This window comes from Agelaius tricolor, unplaced genomic scaffold (assembly GCF_023055355.1).
Source record: "Agelaius tricolor isolate 1412-34295 unplaced genomic scaffold, bAgeTri1.0.p SCAF_33, whole genome shotgun sequence".
In the NCBI taxonomy this organism is placed as follows: Eukaryota; Metazoa; Chordata; class Aves; order Passeriformes; family Icteridae; genus Agelaius; species Agelaius tricolor.
Genome location: NW_027269293.1, coordinates 2614085 through 2635111, shown reverse-complemented (window position 1 = coordinate 2635111; position 21027 = coordinate 2614085). Strand labels below are relative to the sequence as shown.

General features: G+C 57.9%; 2 protein-coding genes across 5 annotated transcripts; one reads left to right on the top strand and one right to left on the bottom strand.

Moving 5' to 3' along the window:
* The first annotated feature begins 59 nt into the window (after positions 1–59).
* Positions 60–3913, top strand: FGF22 (fibroblast growth factor 22). 3 transcript variants are annotated; one of them, XM_071451576.1, is made up of 3 exons: positions 60–821; positions 3337–3440; positions 3666–3913. In XM_071451576.1, the coding sequence occupies exons 1-3, from the start codon at positions 539–541 to the stop codon at positions 3855–3857; spliced, it is 579 nt and encodes a 192-aa protein (XP_071307677.1). In that variant the 5' UTR covers positions 60–538; the 3' UTR covers positions 3858–3913. The 3 variants fall into 3 exon arrangements, with proteins under 3 accessions (XP_071307677.1, XP_071307676.1, XP_071307675.1); XM_071451575.1 differs by having other exon boundaries at positions 3663–3913; XM_071451574.1 differs by having other exon boundaries at positions 3337–3913.
* Positions 3729–14427, bottom strand: RNF126 (ring finger protein 126). 2 transcript variants are annotated; one of them, XM_071451573.1, is made up of 9 exons: positions 14271–14427; positions 11627–11685; positions 10311–10374; positions 9260–9504; positions 8354–8422; positions 8201–8270; positions 7808–7901; positions 7268–7383; positions 3729–3882 (listed from the first exon to the last, which is right to left on the bottom strand). In XM_071451573.1, the coding sequence occupies exons 1-9, from the start codon at positions 14343–14345 to the stop codon at positions 3850–3852; spliced, it is 825 nt and encodes a 274-aa protein (XP_071307674.1). In that variant the 5' UTR covers positions 14346–14427; the 3' UTR covers positions 3729–3849. The 2 variants fall into 2 exon arrangements, with proteins under 2 accessions (XP_071307674.1, XP_071307673.1); XM_071451572.1 differs by lacking the exon at positions 3729–3882 and adding an exon at positions 5810–7059 and having other exon boundaries at positions 14271–14426.
* Positions 14428–21027: the final 6600 nt, after the last annotated feature.

Below are 21027 nucleotides of genomic sequence, written 5' to 3'. Positions count from 1 at the left end.
GCCGGACTACAGCTCCCATGGTGCAGCGCGGCCGCGCTCTGCGCCCCCTGGCGGCCGCGGCGGCCCCGACGGGGTGGACCGGGACGAGCGCGGAGCCCGGGACACGGCGGAGGCTCCGGGAGGTGGCGGAGCCCGGGGAAAACGGCGGAGCCCGGGGAAAACGGTGGAGCCCGGCTGACCCGCGCCTCCCGGCCCGAGCTCGGCGCGTCTCAGGTCGGGCTAGAGATGGACGCCACCCTCCGCAGGTTCTGAGCCACAGCAGCCTCGCGCCCTCCGCCTCTCCCCGCGCTCTGTGCCCGCGGCGCTCGTCCCGTGCCCGCCCATCGCGGCTGACGGCGGATACCGGACTGTGCCGTCCCCGCGGTGGTGGGCGACTGACCGCGGGCAGTGACCCGGGACAGCCGTCGGGGCGCCGATTTATGAATGGGAGGCACCGCCCCGGTCCCCGCCCCGCCCCGAGCCGCCACAGCCCCGCCCCGAGCCGCCCATCCCGGCCGCTCGCGCCGTCGGGGCCGGTCGCCTGTCGCCCGCCGTGGCCATGGCCCATGGCCCGTCGCCCGCCTGTCGCCCGCCGCCCGCCGCCATGAGGCGCGGGGGCCCCGCCGCCATCGCCGCCTGCCTGGCCGGGGCACTGGCCGTGCTGGCGGGGCCGGGGCCGGGGCCGGGCAGTGCCACCGGGACCGGCCGGCGGCCCCCCCGCAGCTACGGGCACCTGGAGGGCGACGTGCGCTGGCGGCGGCTCTTCTCCGCCACCCGCTTCTTCCTGCGCATCGACGGCGGCGGCGGCGTGGAGGGAACGCGCTGGAGGGAGCGGCCGGGCAGTGAGTGGGGACGGGACCGGGACGGGGACGGGACGGGGACGGGGGAAAGCCGGGATCTGGGGCCGCCCCCCGCCCACGGCGGGCGAGAGCGCGATCCCGCCGGTGCCGGTGCCGGGGCTGGGGCGGAGGCGCCTCGGGTCGGCGACGGGACCCTCCATGCCCTGCCCGGGGAGAACCCGTGACTCTTCCCTCTGGGGAAATCTCAGCCAAAGTGCCCGGTCCTCCGGGGGCGCGAGATCGGCGGGTCCCCGCTGTCCCCCGGCGCTCCGGGAGCGCCCCGGCACCGGCTGCCCCCTGCACTGCACCGTGGGAGCCGTGAGAGGGGCGCGGACACCGGCGGGCACTGCCCGGGCACCCGGCGTTGCTTTCTCAGCGGCTGGGGGCTCCTAGGGCGTCTCTCGGGGGTCCTTTGTCCCATCTCGTCCGGCCAGTTCACGATTCCCCCTGCCCTGCATTCCCCAGGGATCGGGAGGATCTGATCGTTCCCCCACCAACACACTGGAGGGGAAGAAGGCTGAGGAGGAGGAGGGGGGATGTAGGAAGCTTTGCGGTGATGCTGGTCCCAGAATGGGGCATCTGTCCGATGCGGGACAGTAGAGCATCCCCGTCGGAGGGGACCAGGGAGCAGCAGAGCAGGTTGGGACTCAAATTAGCAGGCTGGGCAGAGGGACAGAGTCCCCAAGGACGTGGCAGGGCTGCAAGTGCTCAGGTATCAGCTGCCCATCGGGGTGCAGGGTCTGAGCCCCTGGGATAGGGATGGGGGCACCAGGCTGGCAGGACAACAGCTGGACAAGGAGGGGGATCTTGGGGGCCTTGGAAAAGATGCCCTGACAGGGTGTCGGGGTTTGGGCAGGAGGGCTGCAGCACCCCCAGCCCATGTCCTGCTCCAGCAGGGGCTGCCCCATCTCCGCCAGCACAGGACATCTCCCAGCAGCCCCAGGACACGGCAGCCAAGCCCAGCCCAGCCCAGGGAACCCTCCTGAGGTGTCGGAGGCTGTCGGGAGTCCCGACCAGGCACACTGCCAGCACAAAGCACCCCAACACGTTCCCTCCATGGTGTGGCCATGGGAGCTGGCAGGCAGAGCAGCTCCAGGCTGTACACGAGGCTCACTCTGCTTATCTGTGTGCGCCTGGGCTGGGCGCGGGCTCTGCTCCACAGCCCTCGCAGAAGCTGCTGGACCAGCCCCACTGGCAGCTCTAGGGTGGCAGGGGATCTTCCAGGGACTCCCCCACTTCAAGCCCTGCATCTGTCCCAGCCTCCTAGAGACCCCTCTGGGGCTGAGTGAGAAACTGGGAGCACTGGGAGCTGGCTCTGGCCAGGTACTGGGCAGGCACCTGCAAACAAAGGGCGGCAGAGCCGGCCGGAGCGCTGGGAACAGAAGGGGGTTATTTTTAGAAAAGCACAAGTCCTTATAAATAGCAGCAGCTTCAGACAGCGATCAAGTGGGATGGATTCACAGGCATTCGCTCAGTCAGTGCCCTGTCAATGGCTTCCCGTGGCAGCAGCACTGAAAACCCCGGGGGAGCTCAAACGCTGCCCCGGTGCTGTATCCACCCTGTCCTCCTGCAGGCAGGTGATGCCCAGGCAATGCCAGCAACACCGGGAGATTGATGAAAGCCCTTTCCCAGGGGCTGCAGCCCCCACGCTGTGTGTCCTCCCACCCTGTCCAGCCCCTGCCGTGGTGCCCAGTGGCCGATCCTGCTGTGGCTCCAGCCTTTCCTGCTGCCCTGCCCACATCGCTGGACATTCCTTCTCCCCCTTCCCACTGTGCCTGGCGGGCAGCGGCGCTCGGGGCCGGCCGGCGTGAGGCAGTGCAGGAATCCAGAGGCCCCGATGATGCTCTGGGTGTTTCCCCGTGCCAGAGCCGCTGGTCTGACCGCATGCCTTTCCCATTAGCGGCCGAGCCGGAGCTCGGCGGTCGGGGCACACACACACGCCAGCCCAGCTGTGGCTCCACAGCCTCCCCCCGGGCTCATCCTCATGCCCTGCAGTGCTCACAGTGCTGGGAATGGGGCTGCTTGTCCTCGTTTGCGCCACCAGGAAATCGGGCATCCATGAACAGCACTGTCTGGCTTATTCCTGCCCCACAGAGCTCTGCTGTGTGCCTTCGTCCACCATAACAGGATGTGTGTTGTCGCTGCCACCCCCATGCCCACTCGGCCCTTTCAGTGCCCTGCGGGAGGCGGGTCAGGGCCCCGGGGCACCGTGCTAGGGATGGATGAACGGGCAGAGCTGCCAGTGAGGGGAGGACACACATGAGGTTGTGCTTGGCATCACTCCCACTTCTGGGAAGTGGCTGGACCCTGGGGAGGAGAGGAGTAAAGATCAAACCTTGCTTGGATCAGAGGTTCCTCCTCCCACTCCCAGCTTGGGCTGCAGCCCTTGTTCCTCTGCTGCTCTGGATGAGGATCAGCAACTCCCTGTCTCTAGGAGGACACTGAGCGCACAGAGCCAGCAGGGGCAGGGATGTCTCCCGTCCCTCCCTGGCTCATGCCGCGCTTCCCTGTCCCGCAGGCATCGTTGAGATCCGGTCGGTTCGTGTCGGCGTCGTGGCCATCCGGGCGGTGCACACCGGATTCTACCTGGCCATGAACAAGCGGGGGAGGCTCTACGGGTCGGTAGGTCGGACGCTGCCTCCTGGGAGGGACTGCACCAGAGTCACAGGCTCAGGGCAGGCTCGGAACAGGCTCCTGCTTTCCCATGCCCTGACCTGCACCCACCAAGCCCCTCTGCCCCCAGGGGATCAGGGAGGAGCCAGGGTCCTGCCCTGCCCCACTCTTGGGGTCCGAGGGGCTGCAGCTGAGCAGAGCCACCCCTCACCCCCTTCCCTCTCCTGCCAGAAGGAGTTCAGCCCCAACTGCAAGTTCACGGAGCGCATCGAAGAGAACGGCTACAACACCTACGCGTCGCTGCGCTGGCGGCACCGCGGCCGCCCCATGTTCCTCTCGCTCAATAGCAAGGGCCGGCCACAGAGAGGGGGCAGGACAAGCCGGCAGCACCTCTCCACACACTTCCTCCCCATGCTCGTCAGCTGAACACCGTGGGCAGCTCCAGACGGTCCTGTAGGAAGAAAAAAAAACCAAAAAACACAAACAAAAAAAAAAAAGTTATTTTATTTATGTACATATCTATTTTTTGCTATTTATTGCTTTATTTTTAATGCACGGCAGAGGAGGGATGTGGAAGGTAGATGCTCCAGACTCAGCCGTGTGGGGCTGTGGTTCTCCCACTGTTCCCAAATTTGCCCTAAACCAGGACAGCCTGGCACAGAGCTGGTGTGGTGCAGCTGGGGAACACGACTGGAGCGGGGGCCAGGATCTGCTAATGGCATCTCTGCAGGGCTAGGATGTAGCAGCAGGTTGTCTGTGTCCGAGCTTCCGTGGCAATTAAAGCTGTGTTGTGGTATGGAACAGGAGCAGGTCTTGGAGCTTTGATGGTGAACTTGGCTTGGAATGGGAGGGATTGGCTCCTGTGTGGTTGTGGCTGCAGCCACCAGTGTCACTGCTGCCCCTGGCAGGGAGCCCAGCTGGTCCTTTGCCACATGCAGCTTTTCACTGACCCCCACCCACCCTGCAGGAAAACAGTCACGGTGGTTCAGTGGCACAAAGGAAGGAGCAGGAGCCAGCCCAGATCCTCAGGCAGACACAGCTCCAGGGCTGTCCCTGGCCACAGCCAGTGCCAGTCAGTCCTGCAGCCCAGCTCTGCATCCTCATCCCCAACAAAAGCACAGCTGGGACAGTGGACAGTGGTGAGGAGCAGCCCCTCAGCTGGAGGGCAGCATGGCCAGGAATAGCACCTGCACCTCAGCGTGCTGGCCAGGGCACATCCCTGGCACCACCTCACAGCTGCTGTGGCCAGGCCCAGCATCCCGGTCACTGTCACGTCAGACAGAGCAATGGCCCCAGCAAAAACCACCAAACTCGTTCCATTTCTGACCCAACCAGCTCCAAATGAGTCTGAGAGGGAACAGCCACTGTATTAACCATGTGCTGACTGTGGTGAGCCCCTGCCAGGTGGGCAGCACCTGCCATGCACCCACCCAGGACTTTGCTCAGCCCACTTGAAACCTCCCTGAGTGCTGCTCACACATGAGGAATCATCCCCAAGCACCTGGGGGAGCCAGGACCCCCTGTCACAGCTGAAATAGTGGGAGAGGGAAGATTTTTCCAGGTCTCTTGTTTTGGTGACTAAACAGCAAAGCCTTTCCTCGATGTCGGGTCAGCCGATGGACACGTTCAGGTTCAGCTGGGACCTTCTTGCTGCCACCCACCTCAGCAGCCCAGGCTTCTGGCTCAACCCCTGGCAGAGGATGAGCCATTAACCCCGACACACCAGTCCTGAGATAAACCCTCCTGGGAGATGAAAGGCGCCGCCACACTGCCCGGCCAAGCCGAGGAAGAAAAACAGTCCTGGCAAGTCGCTCCCTGCCAGCCCCCGGCCCTGGCACACAGCTGGGGACACTTTCTCCAACAAACCAACTTCTTGTGTTCTGAAATGGCTCAAGAAATACCAAACCATCCTTCCCCCTCCTAAATGAAGTTCATCTCTTCTCAGGAAGCTCATGGAAGGGGGCCAGGTGCTGGGGCGATGCTGCTTTAGAAGAGACACCCAAGCTCTGCTTGAGCCAGCACCTTCCCCAGCAGCCCCAAAAGCCGAGGGAGAGGCAGGGAACCCCCCAAACTGTCAAACCCTCCACCCACTTCTCCCATGGGGCCAGCTTCTCCCTGGTCTGCTCTGGTCTCTGCCACAGAGCAGTCCCAAATGTGGTACCATCACAGACCCCCAGCCCTCTAGGGAACCTCCTGACCACCTCAAGTCCCTGTGAGGGGAAGGGGCTCCCAGTGATGATGGTGAGAGCTTCTCCTCTCATGCCTCAGGACCCAGGAAGCAGGGACATGGCAGGGAGTCACTGCCCTCTCTGGTGACATTCTTGTCATTCTCCGAGCTTCAGCTCTGTCACAGAAACTGAGTCACAAACATACCTGGATATTTTTCTCTCTCTCCTTGTTTTAATCAGCTCTATTTTAAGTAGCTTTGCAATACATTTTTTTTTTCCTCTCCAAAATGTTGTTTTCCTGGTAATTACTCGGTCACAATGAGATTTGCTGGTCCTCATTCTGCTGCACACACCCAGTCCTGTGTCGGCTCAGCAGAACAGCCTGCCCTGGCTGCGAGGGGGGCAGGACTGTAAGGGGGAAAAAGGTGTAAAAAATAGAAAACACCAGGCGAGGATGATTCCAGCTGCGATCCTTGGCTACCTGTGCAGTGACCCACAGGCTGGCAGTGGCTCCCACCGGAACTCCCAGCACGCAGGAGGGCTCAGAGAGGCCCAGCCTGCCTGGGGAAGGCAGGACAGCTTGGTGGCCTCAGAGCTTACCCTGTAGCTTTCCTCAAATCATGCATAATGGCTCGCAGAGCTGAAATGTCCATTTATTGACAACAGTAATAATTTAAGATTATAAAAACCCCTCTCAGTGTTGAGTATCAGCGGGCGAGGTTATAAAGAGAAATAAAAGGGACTCGAGATGGGACAGGGAAGGATCCCGGGGTCTACTTGAGAGTTCCTGTTTCAGTGACAGCTATTGGTCCTCCCCAGATGGTGATCCTGGGGGGGGGGAGGCAGCATCCTTATACTTCCATTTTAGACGTCAATCTCCAAAGCAGAAAAGATAGTATCCAAGGGGAAGGAGGAGCAAAAGAAATAAAAAGAAAGGGATCTCAAATTCAAACCCATACAAACAACATTTCCATTCGGGATTCAACCACTCGCTCAGCACCTCGGGGTTCCCAGCCGGGGAGCGCAGCAGCCTCGCACTGCAATGGGTAAAGTCCACGCAAAGAGGATGTTTTTATTGACAGACAGAGCTCTTTCCCCCCTTTTTTCATCACAGAACTTGAGGCTTCTCATCTCTGAAGGACCCAGAGGCTCCGTGTCTTCAGAAATCAAAAGGAAATTCTGGGGGCACTGCTCCTGCCTCGTCCCCTCCCCTCGCTCTGCTCTGGAAGCCCCTTTGGCTGCTGGCGGTGCCCAGGGAGGGAAGGGGAACAGTGGAAGGGCCCCGGGGACAGAGGGTGCGTTAAGATTCATGAGTTGTTCGATGAGTTTTCATTACTTGGTGAGCTGGAGGAAGAGGAGGAGGAGGAGGATGACGAGAAGTTCATCCCTGTGAGTCCTGGGGGGTTTGTGGCAGTGTTTTGTCCACTTAAACTTTTCCGGCAGACGGGACACGTGTCATGCTTTGGGGAGCAGACAAAAAAACAAAACAAGAAATAGGGGAAATGGGATTAGAAACACACCAGGGGAGCAGCACTCGAGGAATGGGCTGGGATGACACTCCATCCTCTGACCACAGGTGCTCAGGCCTCATCGTGGAGGTAGGAAAATATTTACAGAGGGGAGCAGGAGCAGACAAAGCCCCCAGTGCTGCAGGCCCCAGGCACTCACCTGCTCCAGCCACGGGACGATGCAGCCGTCGTGGAACAGGTGATTGCACGGTAACTGCCGCACGTTCTCCCCGACTGTGTAGTCTTCCTTACACACAGGGCACTCCAACCCAGAATCTGCATGGCACAGGGAAAGCCAAGCCCAGCTGAGCAAAGGAGGAGAGAATGATGCACAAAGCCCCCGACTCAGGACTCATCATCCCTCTCCCCTTCCCTACCACGGCTCCATTCCTGTCAGGAGGAAAGCTTGGTGCTCTACAGTCCCCACACCATCACCCCCCACCTCCCCTGCCCAGGGTATGCCTCATCCTTCCCTTCCCTTCTGCTTTTCCATCTCTATCCACACTGAACTTCTCACAACCTCCCCAGGGCAAATCTGTCCAGCCTACACTGCTCTTTTTTTTTTGTGTGAATGTAACAGAGCCCCTTCAGCTCTCTGCCCACTTTGAAATGTTTTTAAGGTACAAACAGACAAAATTCAAGTCCCAAGAAAACATTACAGAGAGCTTCCAGTGCACAACTCCATGGAGCAGCCACGTACCTACGTGCTCCTGTGTGATCTGTATGGTGGGGAGGGCTTGGATCTTCTCTTTGTCTGCTGGTGGCGGTCCAGTGTTTTCAAATTGATTCAGTAACTGGAAAAACAACCAGCCAGGCAGGCAGAACAGAGGGGTGAGCTCAGCAGCACACAGAATCCACTCGTTTCCTGAGCCAGGGCACCTGGATTTAGATGCACTTACACAAACACTGTCTGGTGTTCTTTTCTGTTTCCCCTCACAGCAAGTACAACAATTTTACAACACCTGGCAATGACCACTGTGGATCCTTTCCCATTTCAGTCCCCCAGCCCCTCATTCCCTGCACCCCTAGAGATGCTGCCTCTCCTGCAGCACTGCACAGGAGGATGGAGACTGCAGGGAATCCCAGTTTGTACCTGTGTGATAATCGCATCCAGGCCGTTGGCGCCCCAGGCATAGTCCATCGGATTTGAGTGCAGGACTCCCCTGAGGAGCAAGGACAGCAAGTGAGTTCATCCTGGAGCACCAAGGAGACACTGTCACAGAGAGCAGCACATCCTCCAACTCACCAAGGGCCCAGGCCTAGGTTTGGAATTGTGGTCGGTGCAATAATTCCGTTGACCAGCTGCTGGATAATTCTGAAAGACAAGAAAATCAGGATTGTGTAAGAATTAAAGTTTGCTGGCTCCCAGCCCAGCACCCCATCATGGAGGGAGAGGCTGAGTAAGCTGAATACTGTCACATTGTTGGGGGCAATTAAAAATACCCTACAGCAATTGCAATGGCAGCTTAGGGAGTGATCAGCCACTGATAAAGTTTCAATGTTTGATTCAGAAGGGGACAATTCCTGACATGAATATGAGTGGCTCCCAAGATGCACTTCCACAAACACTGTCTGGTGTTCTCTTCTGTTTCCCCTCATGGCAAGTACATTTCTGCAACACCTGGCAATGACCAGGGAATATTCTCCCACTAGAGGCCAACTCCTAAGCACAGTCTATGTCACCACCCAGCTAAAAAAACCCCAACAGACCCCAACAGGCTCAGGTGGGACACAGATGGCAATTAAAAATACCCTTCAGCAATTGCAATGGCAGCTTAGGGAGTGATCAGCCACTGATAAAGGTTCAATATTTGATTCATAAGGGGACAATTCCTGCCATGATGATGAGTGGCTCCCAAGAGGCACTTACACACACTCTGGTGTTCTCTTCAAGTACAACAATTTTACAACACCTGGCAATGACCAGGGAATATTCTCCCACTATAGGACAAACTCCTAAGCACAGCCCATGTCACCACTCAGCTAAAACACCCCAAACAGACCCCAAAAGCAGGAGCTGCCAACACGCTCAGGCGGCACACAGGTGTCACCCACAGCAGCGCTGGAGATCTTGGGGATGCCACTCCAGTAACCCAGAAGGAAAAGTGAGGAACAACAAGGTTCCCCCCTGAGGTGCCAGAGTGGTTCTCACCCTTCCAGCGTGGGGACTCCCTCGTGCCTGCCCGAGGCTCGGCGCGTGGCCAGGCGGGCGCGGGGCTGCCGGGCGCCGTAGCGGTGCCGGGACTGGTGCTCGCGCTCCCGCCGGTTCTCCGAGTCCCGGTTGTCCTCTGCCTGCTGCACGTTGGACCCGAAGGGAAACTCAAAGCTGTCGTCAAAGAAGCCGAAAGCAAACTGGCCATAGCCCGGGGGCAAGGTGAACAAGTGCTGATCCACGTTCTGGAATGCAGAGAACAGACTGTGACAAGAGGAACGACGGTAAAATTCAGAACGGGACAAAGATGCTGCTGGCCTGCCTCAACCTCAGCCCCTGCTGTCCAGCACTAACCCTGGAGTCTGCCACACTTGACCCAAACACCCATAACTTGTTTGCTCTCACTCTGACATTGCTCCAAGTGCACTTGATGGCCAGCTCTAATTGGAACGTGACATACCTGCAGCAGCAGTTTGAAAGGCTGTATGAATAAATGCATGTGTGTTAACATTTTCTCTGATATGAGTGATTGGAGTAAATAGTTTGTAGTGAAAGGGGAAGGTCAGTTCCAAGTCACAGCCCCTAAAAGTCCTGGGATGCTTGGATCAAAGTTCCAAGCATTGCTGGTGTCCCAGCAGCTGCCCACAGCCTGGGGTGACACTGGGACCAGCGCCCTCAGGGGCAGCTCAGTGAGGAACAGACACTGGAACTGCACACAAAGGCAGAAATAATCACAGTTCCCTGCTTTCTCTTTGGTGTGTCACTGCTGCTTCTGAGCTGAGGCTACTGCATAGCAACACACCCAAATCCTGCTCTCCAAATCCGGCTGAGCCCCCTCACGATGGGAATCAGCTGTGAGTGATGGTCCTATGTAACACACACAGCAAAAATATGGGATGTGGAGATTTCAGGAGCAGCATGTGGAGGATATGAATTCCTCCTTTCCAAGTTCTGTCATGATCTGGGAAACGTTTAAACAATGCACTATTGGAGAAATACTCAATCCAACAGCAAAGCAGAAGGTGGTGGAAGAGAGAAAGGACCTGCTCACCTCAAAAGGATGCCTGCTCTGATCAGTGGCTGACGTGGAGGAGCTGGTCTCATTGTCAGCATTCCTGTGGAGAATGAGGAGCACTGGTAATCTTCTCACAGCAGCTTCCAAGGCTTTTCTGCCCCCCCCCTCCCATCCCAGGGCAAAAGCAGCTCAACAGAACCTGGTCCTCCCTCAGCTGCTGATTTTCTGATTGCCTGGATCAATTTTCCCTCCCCGAACCTTTCATTTTCCCACATCCTCACCCATTTCTCTCTACTCTATTAGATCCCACAGGCTGCACAGAAGTGCCTGAACCATGATGTCAAGCCAGGATTTGCCCCACAATCCATCTCAAACACAGCAGCTAATCCTCCAGAGCACCAGGAAGACTTAAGGCACAAACGCTGATCTCTGTGACCCCAAGACACAGAAGTCTAATCTTGAATCAAAGAAACTTCTCTACTGCAGAAGCACACAACCAAACAGCTCAGGATATTGGGAAAACTCTAGTTCTTGTCAGACTTCTGCTTTCAGAGCTGCAGGAGCATTTCCTGCTCAGAACCAAGCTTTGCATTCATGGTACTGAAACCACTGAGATTCAGCAACTCTATGACTCTCCCAAGGTCACAGGGAATCATCAAAACAGTCAGGATCAGCCAGCATGGATTTTCTGGCTCCAGGGCTGGTGATCAAACCAAACATCACCTGCTCAGTGCAGAAGCCCCAGGCCATGCACCACAATCAGCAGGCAGCACCACCCATTGCCCCTGGCCCCTGCACTGCCAGTCACAGCTGGGGCCTCACAAACACAGCTGGAACATTTTAAGACATTCCTGCTGCTTCTGCCACCAGTGGCAGCAGAGCAACACAGAAACACAGACCTCACTGCTCCAGGGCAGAGTCCAAAGTCTCAGCCACAACGTTTTGCTGTTCATTCCCAACACAGTCACTGCTTACATGAGGTGTCCGTGCACTCACCATGCCCAGATCCCTCTCTCTGGGGTTATCTGTGCCCTGATCAGGTCAGAGCCACCACACAGCACGGGGAAAACCTCCCTAACACTTCTTTATGTTTGTTTGAAATGAAACCATTCCTGCCCCACCCCTCAGCAGAGACATTGTGGACGCTCAGCATTGCTCTGATTGGCCTGTGGGTGCAAACTCTGCCAAAAGTGAATGAACAAACTGTGTTCCAAAAGTGAGGAAAAATGAGCTAAAGCTGGGGCAGAAGCAATAGAAACAGTGCATTTTATAGCAAACATTGCCTTTGAACTAGGAAGAGAGCAAAGCAACCTGGGCTCAGTGGAGCACCAGCCCCTGGGGCAGCACATTACCTCGGCTCCTCAGGAAGCTCTTCAATAAAACCAGACTCACACCGTGGGCAGATGTAGTCCTGCAGGAGAAGACACACTGGGTGAGAGGAGGAGGTGGCACCTCAGAGCTGCAGGCTGTGACAGGGTGGGAGGGTCCTGCAGTCTGCCATCCCCAGCACATGCAACAGTCCCAGAGCCAGAGAGACCCCAAACCCCAACATTTGCCTTCCAGAGCTCAGCCTAAGCCTGGGGGAGCTCAGCTTAAGAATGATGAGGGTGATGCTGGTTAATCCCCACTACAGACACAGCTGATGCAGTTCCAGTGAAGTGAAAGTGAAACCCCCAAGGCTCCCTGCACAACAAACCCACGAACTTTGGCCCAGCTGTGTGTTCTGGGGAGCAGGACACAATGTGGGAATGGCAGCAGGGACTTGGTGAGGTTGTGGTGCTCAGGGAGGCTGAATGGTCCCTGTCACTAACACAGCCTGAGGTTCACAGCCCACTGGGACACTCTGGGTTGTTGTGCATCCAGGACCTCACAGTCCCACACCCAGAGCTCACTACAGAGACCTGTCACACCCCTGAGTGTGTCAGGACAGACAGGCTGAGTGCAGCCCCTGTGACAGCCACCTCCTCACAATTCCTGGGCTTAGTGAGGAGGAATTTATCCTCTCCAACCATCCCAGAACACTGGAGACCCTGAAAGGGAACTGTTTCACTTCCCAGTGCTCAAGAAACAGCACAGAGCCAGGGGAATCCCATCCCCTGCTCCATGGCAGGCACACATCACCCCAAATCCCTGTGCTGGCAGAGCCAGGCTCAGCACAGAAGGCATTTAAGAGCTTCTAAAAATAATGTTTGCCACTTCCTTTTGCTGCTCTGTTGGAACTGGCACAGCCCTGAGCCAGACTGAGGGATTCCCCCAAGGAGCTGAGGCTCCTGATAAGGCCCTTGGGGTCGCTCCTCTGGCCCCTACAGCCAACCCTGATAAGGCCCTAGAGAATGAGCAGAGCTTGGAGCCCCTGCCTGTGCCCTGTCTGCCCAGGGAGATACAGGAGCAGACTGGGAGAGGTGGCTGCTCCCTCTCCCACACAGGACTGCTGCTGTGGAACAACAACCATCTCTGCACCACTGACAGGGCCAGGGTCCCGAGCTCAGGGGACTGCAGCCCATGAAATCCCCTGCTCATGAAACCCCCTGCCCATTAAAACCCTCTTTGTGTTGCTTCCCACCAGCACAAACTGGTGGGGACACATGTGGCACAGGGGTGAGTGACCATGGCCTGAGCACCCTGCCCCAGGGAGCTTCTGTGTGTGTTGTGTGTGTGTGTGTCTCTGTGTGCTCACAGGCAGCTCCCAGCACAGGGATCAGCACATTCCTCTGCAGCTGGAACAGCACAAATGTCAAAGTTTGTTGTTTCTCGGGCTGTTTGAGTCCCTCCTTTGGCAGCGCTGGTTACTGCGCCTGCAGATGGTGAGAGAATCCTGAGGGAAACCTGGATCCCCAAAACAAGCTCATGAACTCACAGATCTGAGCCCCCAAACCCAGCTGGCACAGGCCAGGCGTGCCCAGCCAAGTGCACACAACCAGGTGTGAGCAGAGCCCAGCATGGGCTGTTTGAACAGAAATAAAGAACAGATTTCCTGGGTTCCCTCCAGGCTCCACAGCCCAGTGAGTTTGCCCTCACTCTTACACACAAGCTGGGAGCTCCAGCATGGCCCACCCTGGCCTGAAGGAGAGGGCAAAAGGACAAATCACACGTCACAAAGCAGCCAGCCCCAGCAGGGACAGCTCTGCTTGTCCTCACAGGCTTTTCAAGTTCAGTGCCAGCAAACAGCAATGACTTTTGGGACAAGGTGCTGTGAAAAGTGTCAGGATAAAGAGACCAGCAGCACTCTCCAAATCACCCTGAACACCTCAGGAAGCCAAGCAGGGCAACAACTGATCCACCAGACCTTCCCTAAGAGCCCACACTCCTTTTCCACCCACACCAGGACAAGCTCCACACTCACACACCAGATTTTGGTGTGTGATTAAAGCACCTGCCCAGGTGCCTACACAGCACTTCTACCCACGTATTGCCGTGCACCTCCCTGCGCTCCAGCCGCCCCCACGGTGGGGCTTTTATCGTGTTCATTAAACCTCCTGAAAGAGCACTGAGAAACCCCCAAACCCCGAGAAACCCCCACACCCCGCGCTGCTTCACGGGCACCGGCTGGGATCAGGCTGCTCGGGCCGGGGGTGTCACAGCCGGGCTCGGGGGCTGCTGCCTGATGGGCTCCCGGCCCAGCCCGGCTCCCCGTGGGGCGGCCGGAGCGCTCGAACCGCCGCGGCCCCCCCAATCCGGGCGGACCGGGCCCGAGGGCCCCTCCCGCCGCGCCGCCCCCGGCCGGCCGCTGCCCCTCGGCCCGGCTGGCCCGTTCCCACCGCAGGCCCTCTCCCCTCACCGCCGCAGCCCCGTTCCCTCGCTACCGAGCCCCTCTCAACGCCCCCGAGCCCCGGTGCCACGGGCGGAGCCCCTCAGGGCAGCCCCCGCCTCCCCGGCCGCTCAGGCCCCCTGGGCCCCTCAGGCCTCGCCCCCACGTGCCCGCCCCCTCGGAGCCCCCACGCGGCCCTGCCCGCGCTCCCGGCCCTCCCCGGCGGCCCTCCCCGGTGCCCCGCTCACGGGTAGGCGCGGGGCGATCTCGGCCGAGCAGCAGTGGCAGAAGAACCGGCCCGGCTGCGGCGACGCCTCCGCCATCTTCCCTACCCGCCGGCCCCGCCCCCCGCGCGCGCCGCGGCGCCAACGGCGGCCGAGGGGGGACAGGGGACAGCGCGTGGCGGAAACGCGGAGGGGGAAAAAACCGCGGAGGGGGCGTGGCTAATACGGGGGCGGGACTCTGACATATTCAATGAATACGCGTGGTTTGCCCAAATAAGGGGGTGGGCGTGGCCAAGGAAGCGGTGGGATGGATCCCCAATTCCGGGAACCCTCATCATTCCGGGAACCCCCCCCCAATCCTTCCTGCACCCCCCAAGTCCTTCCCGTACCCCCTCCTTCCCCAGGCTCCTGATCCCTCTCTCGGATCCGACCCCCGAGCTTTAAAATATCCATTTAATTTTTAAAAGAAAAGGAAAAAATGAGCTGGGGAGAGGTTGAGTCTCCCAAAAAGAGGAGAAAAGGGAGTGAAAAATCCCAGTAAAAATCCCATTGAAAATCCCGGGAGCTGCTTCAAGATGCAATAGCCCCAAAGGAACTGGAATGTTCTATTTTGGCCGAGCACTCTCGGGCTGGGTATTTCTCCCAGACCTTTCCCCTTGGATGCTGGGGAGGTTTTTGAGGTTGAGAGCTGGAATCTCGATTTTTGGGACATGAGAATCCCACCTGTGGCTCAATTCAAGGCCAGCCTTTTGCCCAGGCTGCAGCTTTTGAAAGAGCAGAGGGTCTGCCTGGCCCTCCCTGGGGTCCCAAACCTCAGGGACCATTGTGTGGTACTGCCGAGCCAGGGTTTGGGGGTGATTTTGGGGTATCCATGTGATATCGCTGATTTTTGGGGTGATTTTTGGGAGATTTGGGGTATCCACGTGATATCGGTGATTTTGGGGGTGATTTTGGGGTATCCATGTGATATCGGTGATTTTTGGGGATATTTTGGGGTATCCACGTGATATCGGTGATTTTGGGGGAGATTTTGGGGTATCCACGTGATATCCGTGATTTTTGGGGAGATTTTGGGGTATCCTTGTGATACGGGTGATTTTGGGAGATATTTTGGGGTATCCACGTGATACGGGTGATTTTGGGGGATATTTTGGGGTATCCACGTGATACGGGTGATTTTTGGGGTGATTTGGGGGTATCCACGTGATATCAGTGATTTTTGGGGTTATTTTTGGGGTGATTTTGGGGAGATTTTGGGGTATCCACGCAGTGCGGCTATGAGATTTTGGGGAGCGGGAGATGGCGAAGCTGCGGGGCGGGACTGGAATGACAGAACCGTGGCATTTGAAGGGTTCTGCCCAGTGGGGCTGTGAGGTTTTGGGGATTTCAAGCCAGCCACGCTCCCAGCAGGTGGCACCTTCAGCCCAGGATTTGCCGCTCCAGCTTTGCCGGGTGATTGAGCAGCCGGGGAGGGATTTGTGGAGCAGCTCAGGAGCCCTGGAAAGCTCGGCAGAGCTGGGGACAGGGGCTGGACATTGGTGACACAAAGCTCTGGAGGGCTGGGAGGGCTCGGTGGTGGTGCGAGGATTGGGGCAGATCGGCAGAGTTCAGCGGCTGAGCGATGATGGCATTTATTTATTTACGGTTGATGAGGTTTATTTATTTACAGGTAATGAGGAAACTGCCGCTCCTGTAATTCAGGAGGTGGGTCCAGACGGGAGCCAGACACAGCCCGGAGCCTCCGGATGGGGCATTTCCCACCCCAAGGGAAGCTCCTTCCCTCCCTGCAGCTCTCCAGCGCCCGGTTTCACCGTCGGAGGACAAGTTAGCACTTGATCAAATGGTGTGGGATGGCGCTGGGGGGAAGGATCCGGCTGCACTGACTTTGTCCCTCTGGAATTCCCTGACGCAGGAGCTGTGGAAGCTGAGTTGGGATGCAAATGGCAGAGGATGTGGATGCGCAGGGAGATAAGGGCAGCAGGGCGGGCACACAGCAGTGGGGAGAGTCCCCCAAAAGCCCCTCACTCATCTCCTGGGGTCTGCATCCATGTCAGGACTGCGGATCCTGCCCAGTCCTCATTGCTGGTGCTGATCGTGGAGAGGGGATCACCCTGCTCTGGGGGCTGAGGGTCCCCCAAAATTCCCTTGGGGTTTCCCTCCATGTCAGGACTGCAGCCCATTCCTCATTGCCCCAGCCCATTCCCATTGCTGCTCATGGAGAGGGGATCGCCCTTCTCTGGCAGCTGAGGGTCCCCCAAAAACCCCTCACTCATCTCCTGGGGTCTGCATCCATGTCAGGACTGCAATCCCTGCCCATCCCTCATGGCTGGTGCTGCTCATGGAGAGGGGATCGCCCTTCTTGGGGGGCTGAGGATCCCCCAAAAACCCCTCACTCATCTCTTGGGGTTTGCCCCCATGTCAGGACTACAAACTGTGCCCATCCTTCATTGCTGGTGCTGCTCATGGAGAGGGGATCGCCCTTCTTGGGGGGCTGAGGATCCCCTCAAAGCCCCTCACTCATCTCTTGGGGTTTGCCCCCATGTCAGGACTACAAACTGTGCCCCTGCCTCATTGCTGGTGCTGCTCATGGAGAGGGAATTGCCATTTTCTGGGGGCTGAGGGTGCCCCAAAAGCCCCTCACTCATCTCTTGGGGTTTGTCTCCACATCAGGACTGCAAACCGTGTCCATCCCTCATTGCTGGTGCTGCTCATGGAGAGGGAATTGCCATTTTCTGGGGGCTGAGAGTGCCCCAAAAGCCCCTCACTCATCTCTTGGGGTTTGTCTCCACATCAGGACTGCAAACCGTGCCCATCCTCATTGCTGGTGCTGCTCATGGAGAGGGAATTGCCATTTTCTGGCGGCTGAGGCTCCATACCCTGCCTTTGCCCCCAGCCACGATTCCTCCCCACAAAGGGCACCAAAATCCCATGGACACCCCATCTCTGATTCCTCCCCACAAAGGGCACCAAAATCCCAAAATCCCATGGACACCCCATCTCTGATGCTGCAGGGGCACCCCAAGGCTGGGGGTTCTGTGTTTGCCTGTCCCCCTTCCTTCTGCTGCCTCCAGAGGAATCTGTGTCTGCTCAGGAGCAAATTTGAGTCACCCAGGGAAGGATTTTTCCCACGGTGCTGCAGAAAGACAAACTGCAGCCTCACCTGAGAGGGCTGACGAGGAGGTGACACCTCCCCAGGTAGGATGGAGTCATCCTGAGACACGGCCCGCTCCCAAATCGGCCACCCTGCTTGGGAAGGGGGTGTGGGGAAAATCTCCCAGGGGAAAATCCCAATGTTTGAGGGTGAGAGGCTCCTCCAGCAGCTCAGAGCCACCATCCCACCTGGGCTGAGCAGTGCAGGGGACACGTGCCCCAGACAGGGGGTTGTCACCCTGATTTTTTAAATTTTTTTAAGCCTTCTGATGTTTACATTCTTGTAACGAACTTTCTCACACACTTTACGTAAATAACTCATTGTTTTGCATTCTTTGATGGAGGAGGAAAAATTTGACGGACTGTTGGTTTGTCCAGTGTCATTGGAGAGGTGGCACTGTCACCCTCCAATCCGCTGTCACTTTTGAAAAATCTATAAATGTTGGAGTCAGAAATGAAAAATTCACTTTTTGCCTTGCAAGAGCTGCGTGTCCACATCGTGTTATTTCATGTCCTGTAGTGACAGGATGTCGAGGGATCCCTCCTGTGTGTTCCTAAAGAAATTGGGGAAGCTGAAAACCCCCCCACACACACTGCCCAGGTGTTGGAGGCACAGGGGCAGCTCCGAGCTCATCCCAGGCTCTGCCTTGAGCCCTGGGAAGCACAAGCACCTCCTGGAGCCAGAGCAATTCCTGCCAAGTGAGAAGAACTGGTGCAGCTGGTCTCCCTGCTCCCCTCCACCCCACATCATATATAATTGCCTATTTTAATTAATAAATTGGAGGCCACTCAAAGGAAAGCGGGCGAGATTCCTTGCAGACACTGCCGGGGATTGTCTACCCGCCCCGAGCCAGTCGTGTCACGGCGCATTTGAATCGGTCTCCTTTGAATTTGCTCAGACAGATCGAGAGATTTACATCCCCCACCTCATCTCCTGGAGCCTCACACCTCCAGGCTGTGGGTCTGGATCCCATCTGGCCGTGATCCAGCGGCTCAGGGTGACCCAGGAGCAGCGGCACAGGCTGAGCCCCATCCTCAGCACCCCAGGGGATGCTGCTGGAGGGTGGTCCCAGCCCTCCATGGCTCTGATCCCTGGATCTGAAAGGCTGCTGGCATCTTGGTGGTCCATCCCTGTTCCAGCTGTGCTGTCCCAATGGTTCACCTTCCCCTGGGAGCAGCCAAGGCAGAGGGGAAGTTCATGGTCCCAGGGGGCTGATTTTAGGCTCCACCAAAAATTTTCCTTTCTCTTTTTTTTTTTTTTTTCCCTTTTTGGATTCTTTCCTTTTTAATGCTTTGTTTAAACCATTGTTCTTCAAGGGAAATTTTAATGTGAAAAACATGCTTTTCTAACAACTGCCAGCCTGGGCCAAGCAATGAGGCTCTTTGGCTGACAAGGGCTGTGTGGCAGATGTTGGGCTCCAGCGAGGATGTGACCTGTGGTGGCTCTGCTCTTTAGAGGCCCATGGCATGGGGATCCACCAGGCTGGGATGCTGGGATTGCAGTGCCAATGGGGCCCACGGTGTGGCTGGTTTGGGAGTATCCAGCAGCCCGTCTGTCCCACCCCAATAACAGCACCTTGCTCCGGGAGCAAAGATCAGTGGAGCGGCTGGTGCTGCTTCCTGCAGCAGCGCCTCTCCCCAGCCTCACCAAGGAACCAGGAGGTTTTAATGACCCAGGAGGTTTTCCTGGCTCTGCTGGACCCGGTTCAGCCCCTCACGGCTGCCCGACATTCCCTGTGCTGCCAGCCCTTCCTTCCCTCCAGGCTCGCCCAGCGTTCGCGCTGGGAGCCCGCACGGCCGCCGGCGCTGACTCACGGCTTGTTTACACTCACAAACACACACAAACACTCACAAACACTCACAAACACTCACAAACACTCACAAACACACACACACAGAGCCTGGGGCACCGCCAGGCCAACCCCACCGGGCTCAGCTGCGTGGGCAGCGGGATCAGCCCGTAAGGATCTCGCTAAGGTGGCTGGAAATTGGTGTGGAACAGGAGCCACGAGCTGCTCCTGGCTGAGAGGGACACGAGCTGTGGCTTCTGCAGGCTGGGATGGGATCAATGGCATGGGATCCATGGGATGGGATGGGATGGGATGGGATGGGATGGGATGGGATGGGATGGGATGGGATCCATGGGATGGGATGGGATCCATGGGATGAGATCCATGGCATGGGATGGGATGGGATCCATGGGATGGGATGGGATCCATGGCATGGGATCCATGGGATGGGGTGGGATGGGATCCATGGGATGGGATCCATGGCATGGGATGGGATGGGATCCATGGCATGGGATGGGATCCATGGCATGGGATGGGATGCAATGACCTTGCCAGCTCCGGTCGCTGCTTTCCCACATCCCAGCCTTCCCATGTCGCTTGCACCTCCTGGCATTTCCCCAGCATGGACAGAGCTCAGAGCATCTCCCATCACTTCAGGGCACAGCTGAGACTGAGCTGAGACTGGCACTGAGAGCAAAGATTTGAACAGAAGAGGTGTTGGGCGAGTGTGGCTCTTGCTGGGGGCACCCAAAGCACTGGAGAGGAAGAGGACATTTCTGAGAAGGGGAGAGGGAGTGAATCCCCCCAGGGTGATGCTTCCTGTGGAGCTGCAGGGTGCTGGGGATGCTGGTGCCAGCAGCAGGGAGGGGGTCTGGCTCTGGCCATCAGCAGGAGGGATCAGGATCTGATCAGGAATCAAACAGAATGGGTGATCAGATCTGGAGGGGCAGGTCTTGGGAATGTATGTCAGGCTCCCAGCCCTCCCTGAACGCTCCCGCCCTGCCTTCCCTCATGCACACAAGTGGAAGTGTCCCAGCAACATGAAACGATTACTTGGCGAGGAGAATCCAGCTCAGCACTTCTTGGCATTTGTTCACGGCTTTTCATCTTCAAAGCTCCTTGCAAACATTAGCAAACTAATCCCTGCAACCTTCCTGGGAGATAGTGCAGGATCAAGCGGAGGGAGCATTATCTCTCCTCAGCAGATGGGGAAACTGAGGCACGGAGCGGTGACGCTGCCGCCCCGGGGCGCGGGGCGAAGCTCCGTGTCAGCGCTGGGGGTGGAGTGAGCCCATCAAGGTGCCGGCCTGACACTCTCTCCCCAAACAAACCCTGAGTCAATTCACTGGGCTGGAGCCGTGAGGACACGGCAGAAAATCCCGCCCCCGGGTCAGGGCTGCCGGCAGCAGCGCGGGGCCGTGCCCTCGGCTCTGGCCACTCGCCACGTGCTCCAGGGATGCGACCCAGGCTCAGTCCTGTCCCTTTTGCTGAGCCCTGCTGAGCTCAGCCTGTCCCCGAGGGTCCCAAGGGCAAAGCTGAGCTGGGGCTGTGGAGCCGCCCCTCTCCCCACCGCGGTGTTTGGCAGCATCTCTGCTTGCATGAGAGAAACTGGGGCATCCCAGAGCGGTGAGGAGAGGAGGAACGGGGCCAGGATCACCCCTGTCTGACAGGGAAATGGCAACACGCAGGGCCCTGGCCAACACCTGCCCACAGATCCACGTATGAAACCTCTGCCCTGACCCTGGGCTCTTCTTCTCAATAGAACCTCTAGCTGCAAATTGCAGCTCTAATTGGTTTAGCAGAGTTTAATTAGCCTGAACTGAGAGAGGCGAGATTCCCTC

Bases quoted from the DNA above. Each gene is read 5' to 3' on its own strand.
- RNF126 (XM_071451572.1), bottom strand. From the start codon at position 14,345: ATGGCGGAGGCGTCGCCGCAGCCGGGCCGGTTCTTCTGCCACTGCTGC. The intron at 9,505-10,310 runs GTGAGCAGGTCC...TCTGCATTCCAG, and splicing joins AGAGCAGGCATCCTTTTGAG to AACGTGGATCAGCACTTGTT. The intron at 8,271-8,353 runs GTGAGTTGGAGG...CTTGCTCCTCAG, and splicing joins AACCTAGGCCTGGGCCCTTG to GGGAGTCCTGCACTCAAATC.
- FGF22 (XM_071451574.1), top strand. From the start codon at position 539: ATGGCCCATGGCCCGTCGCCCGCCTGTCGCCCGCCGCCCGCCGCCATG. The intron at 822-3,336 runs GTGAGTGGGGAC...CCTGTCCCGCAG, and splicing joins CTGGAGGGAGCGGCCGGGCA to GCATCGTTGAGATCCGGTCG.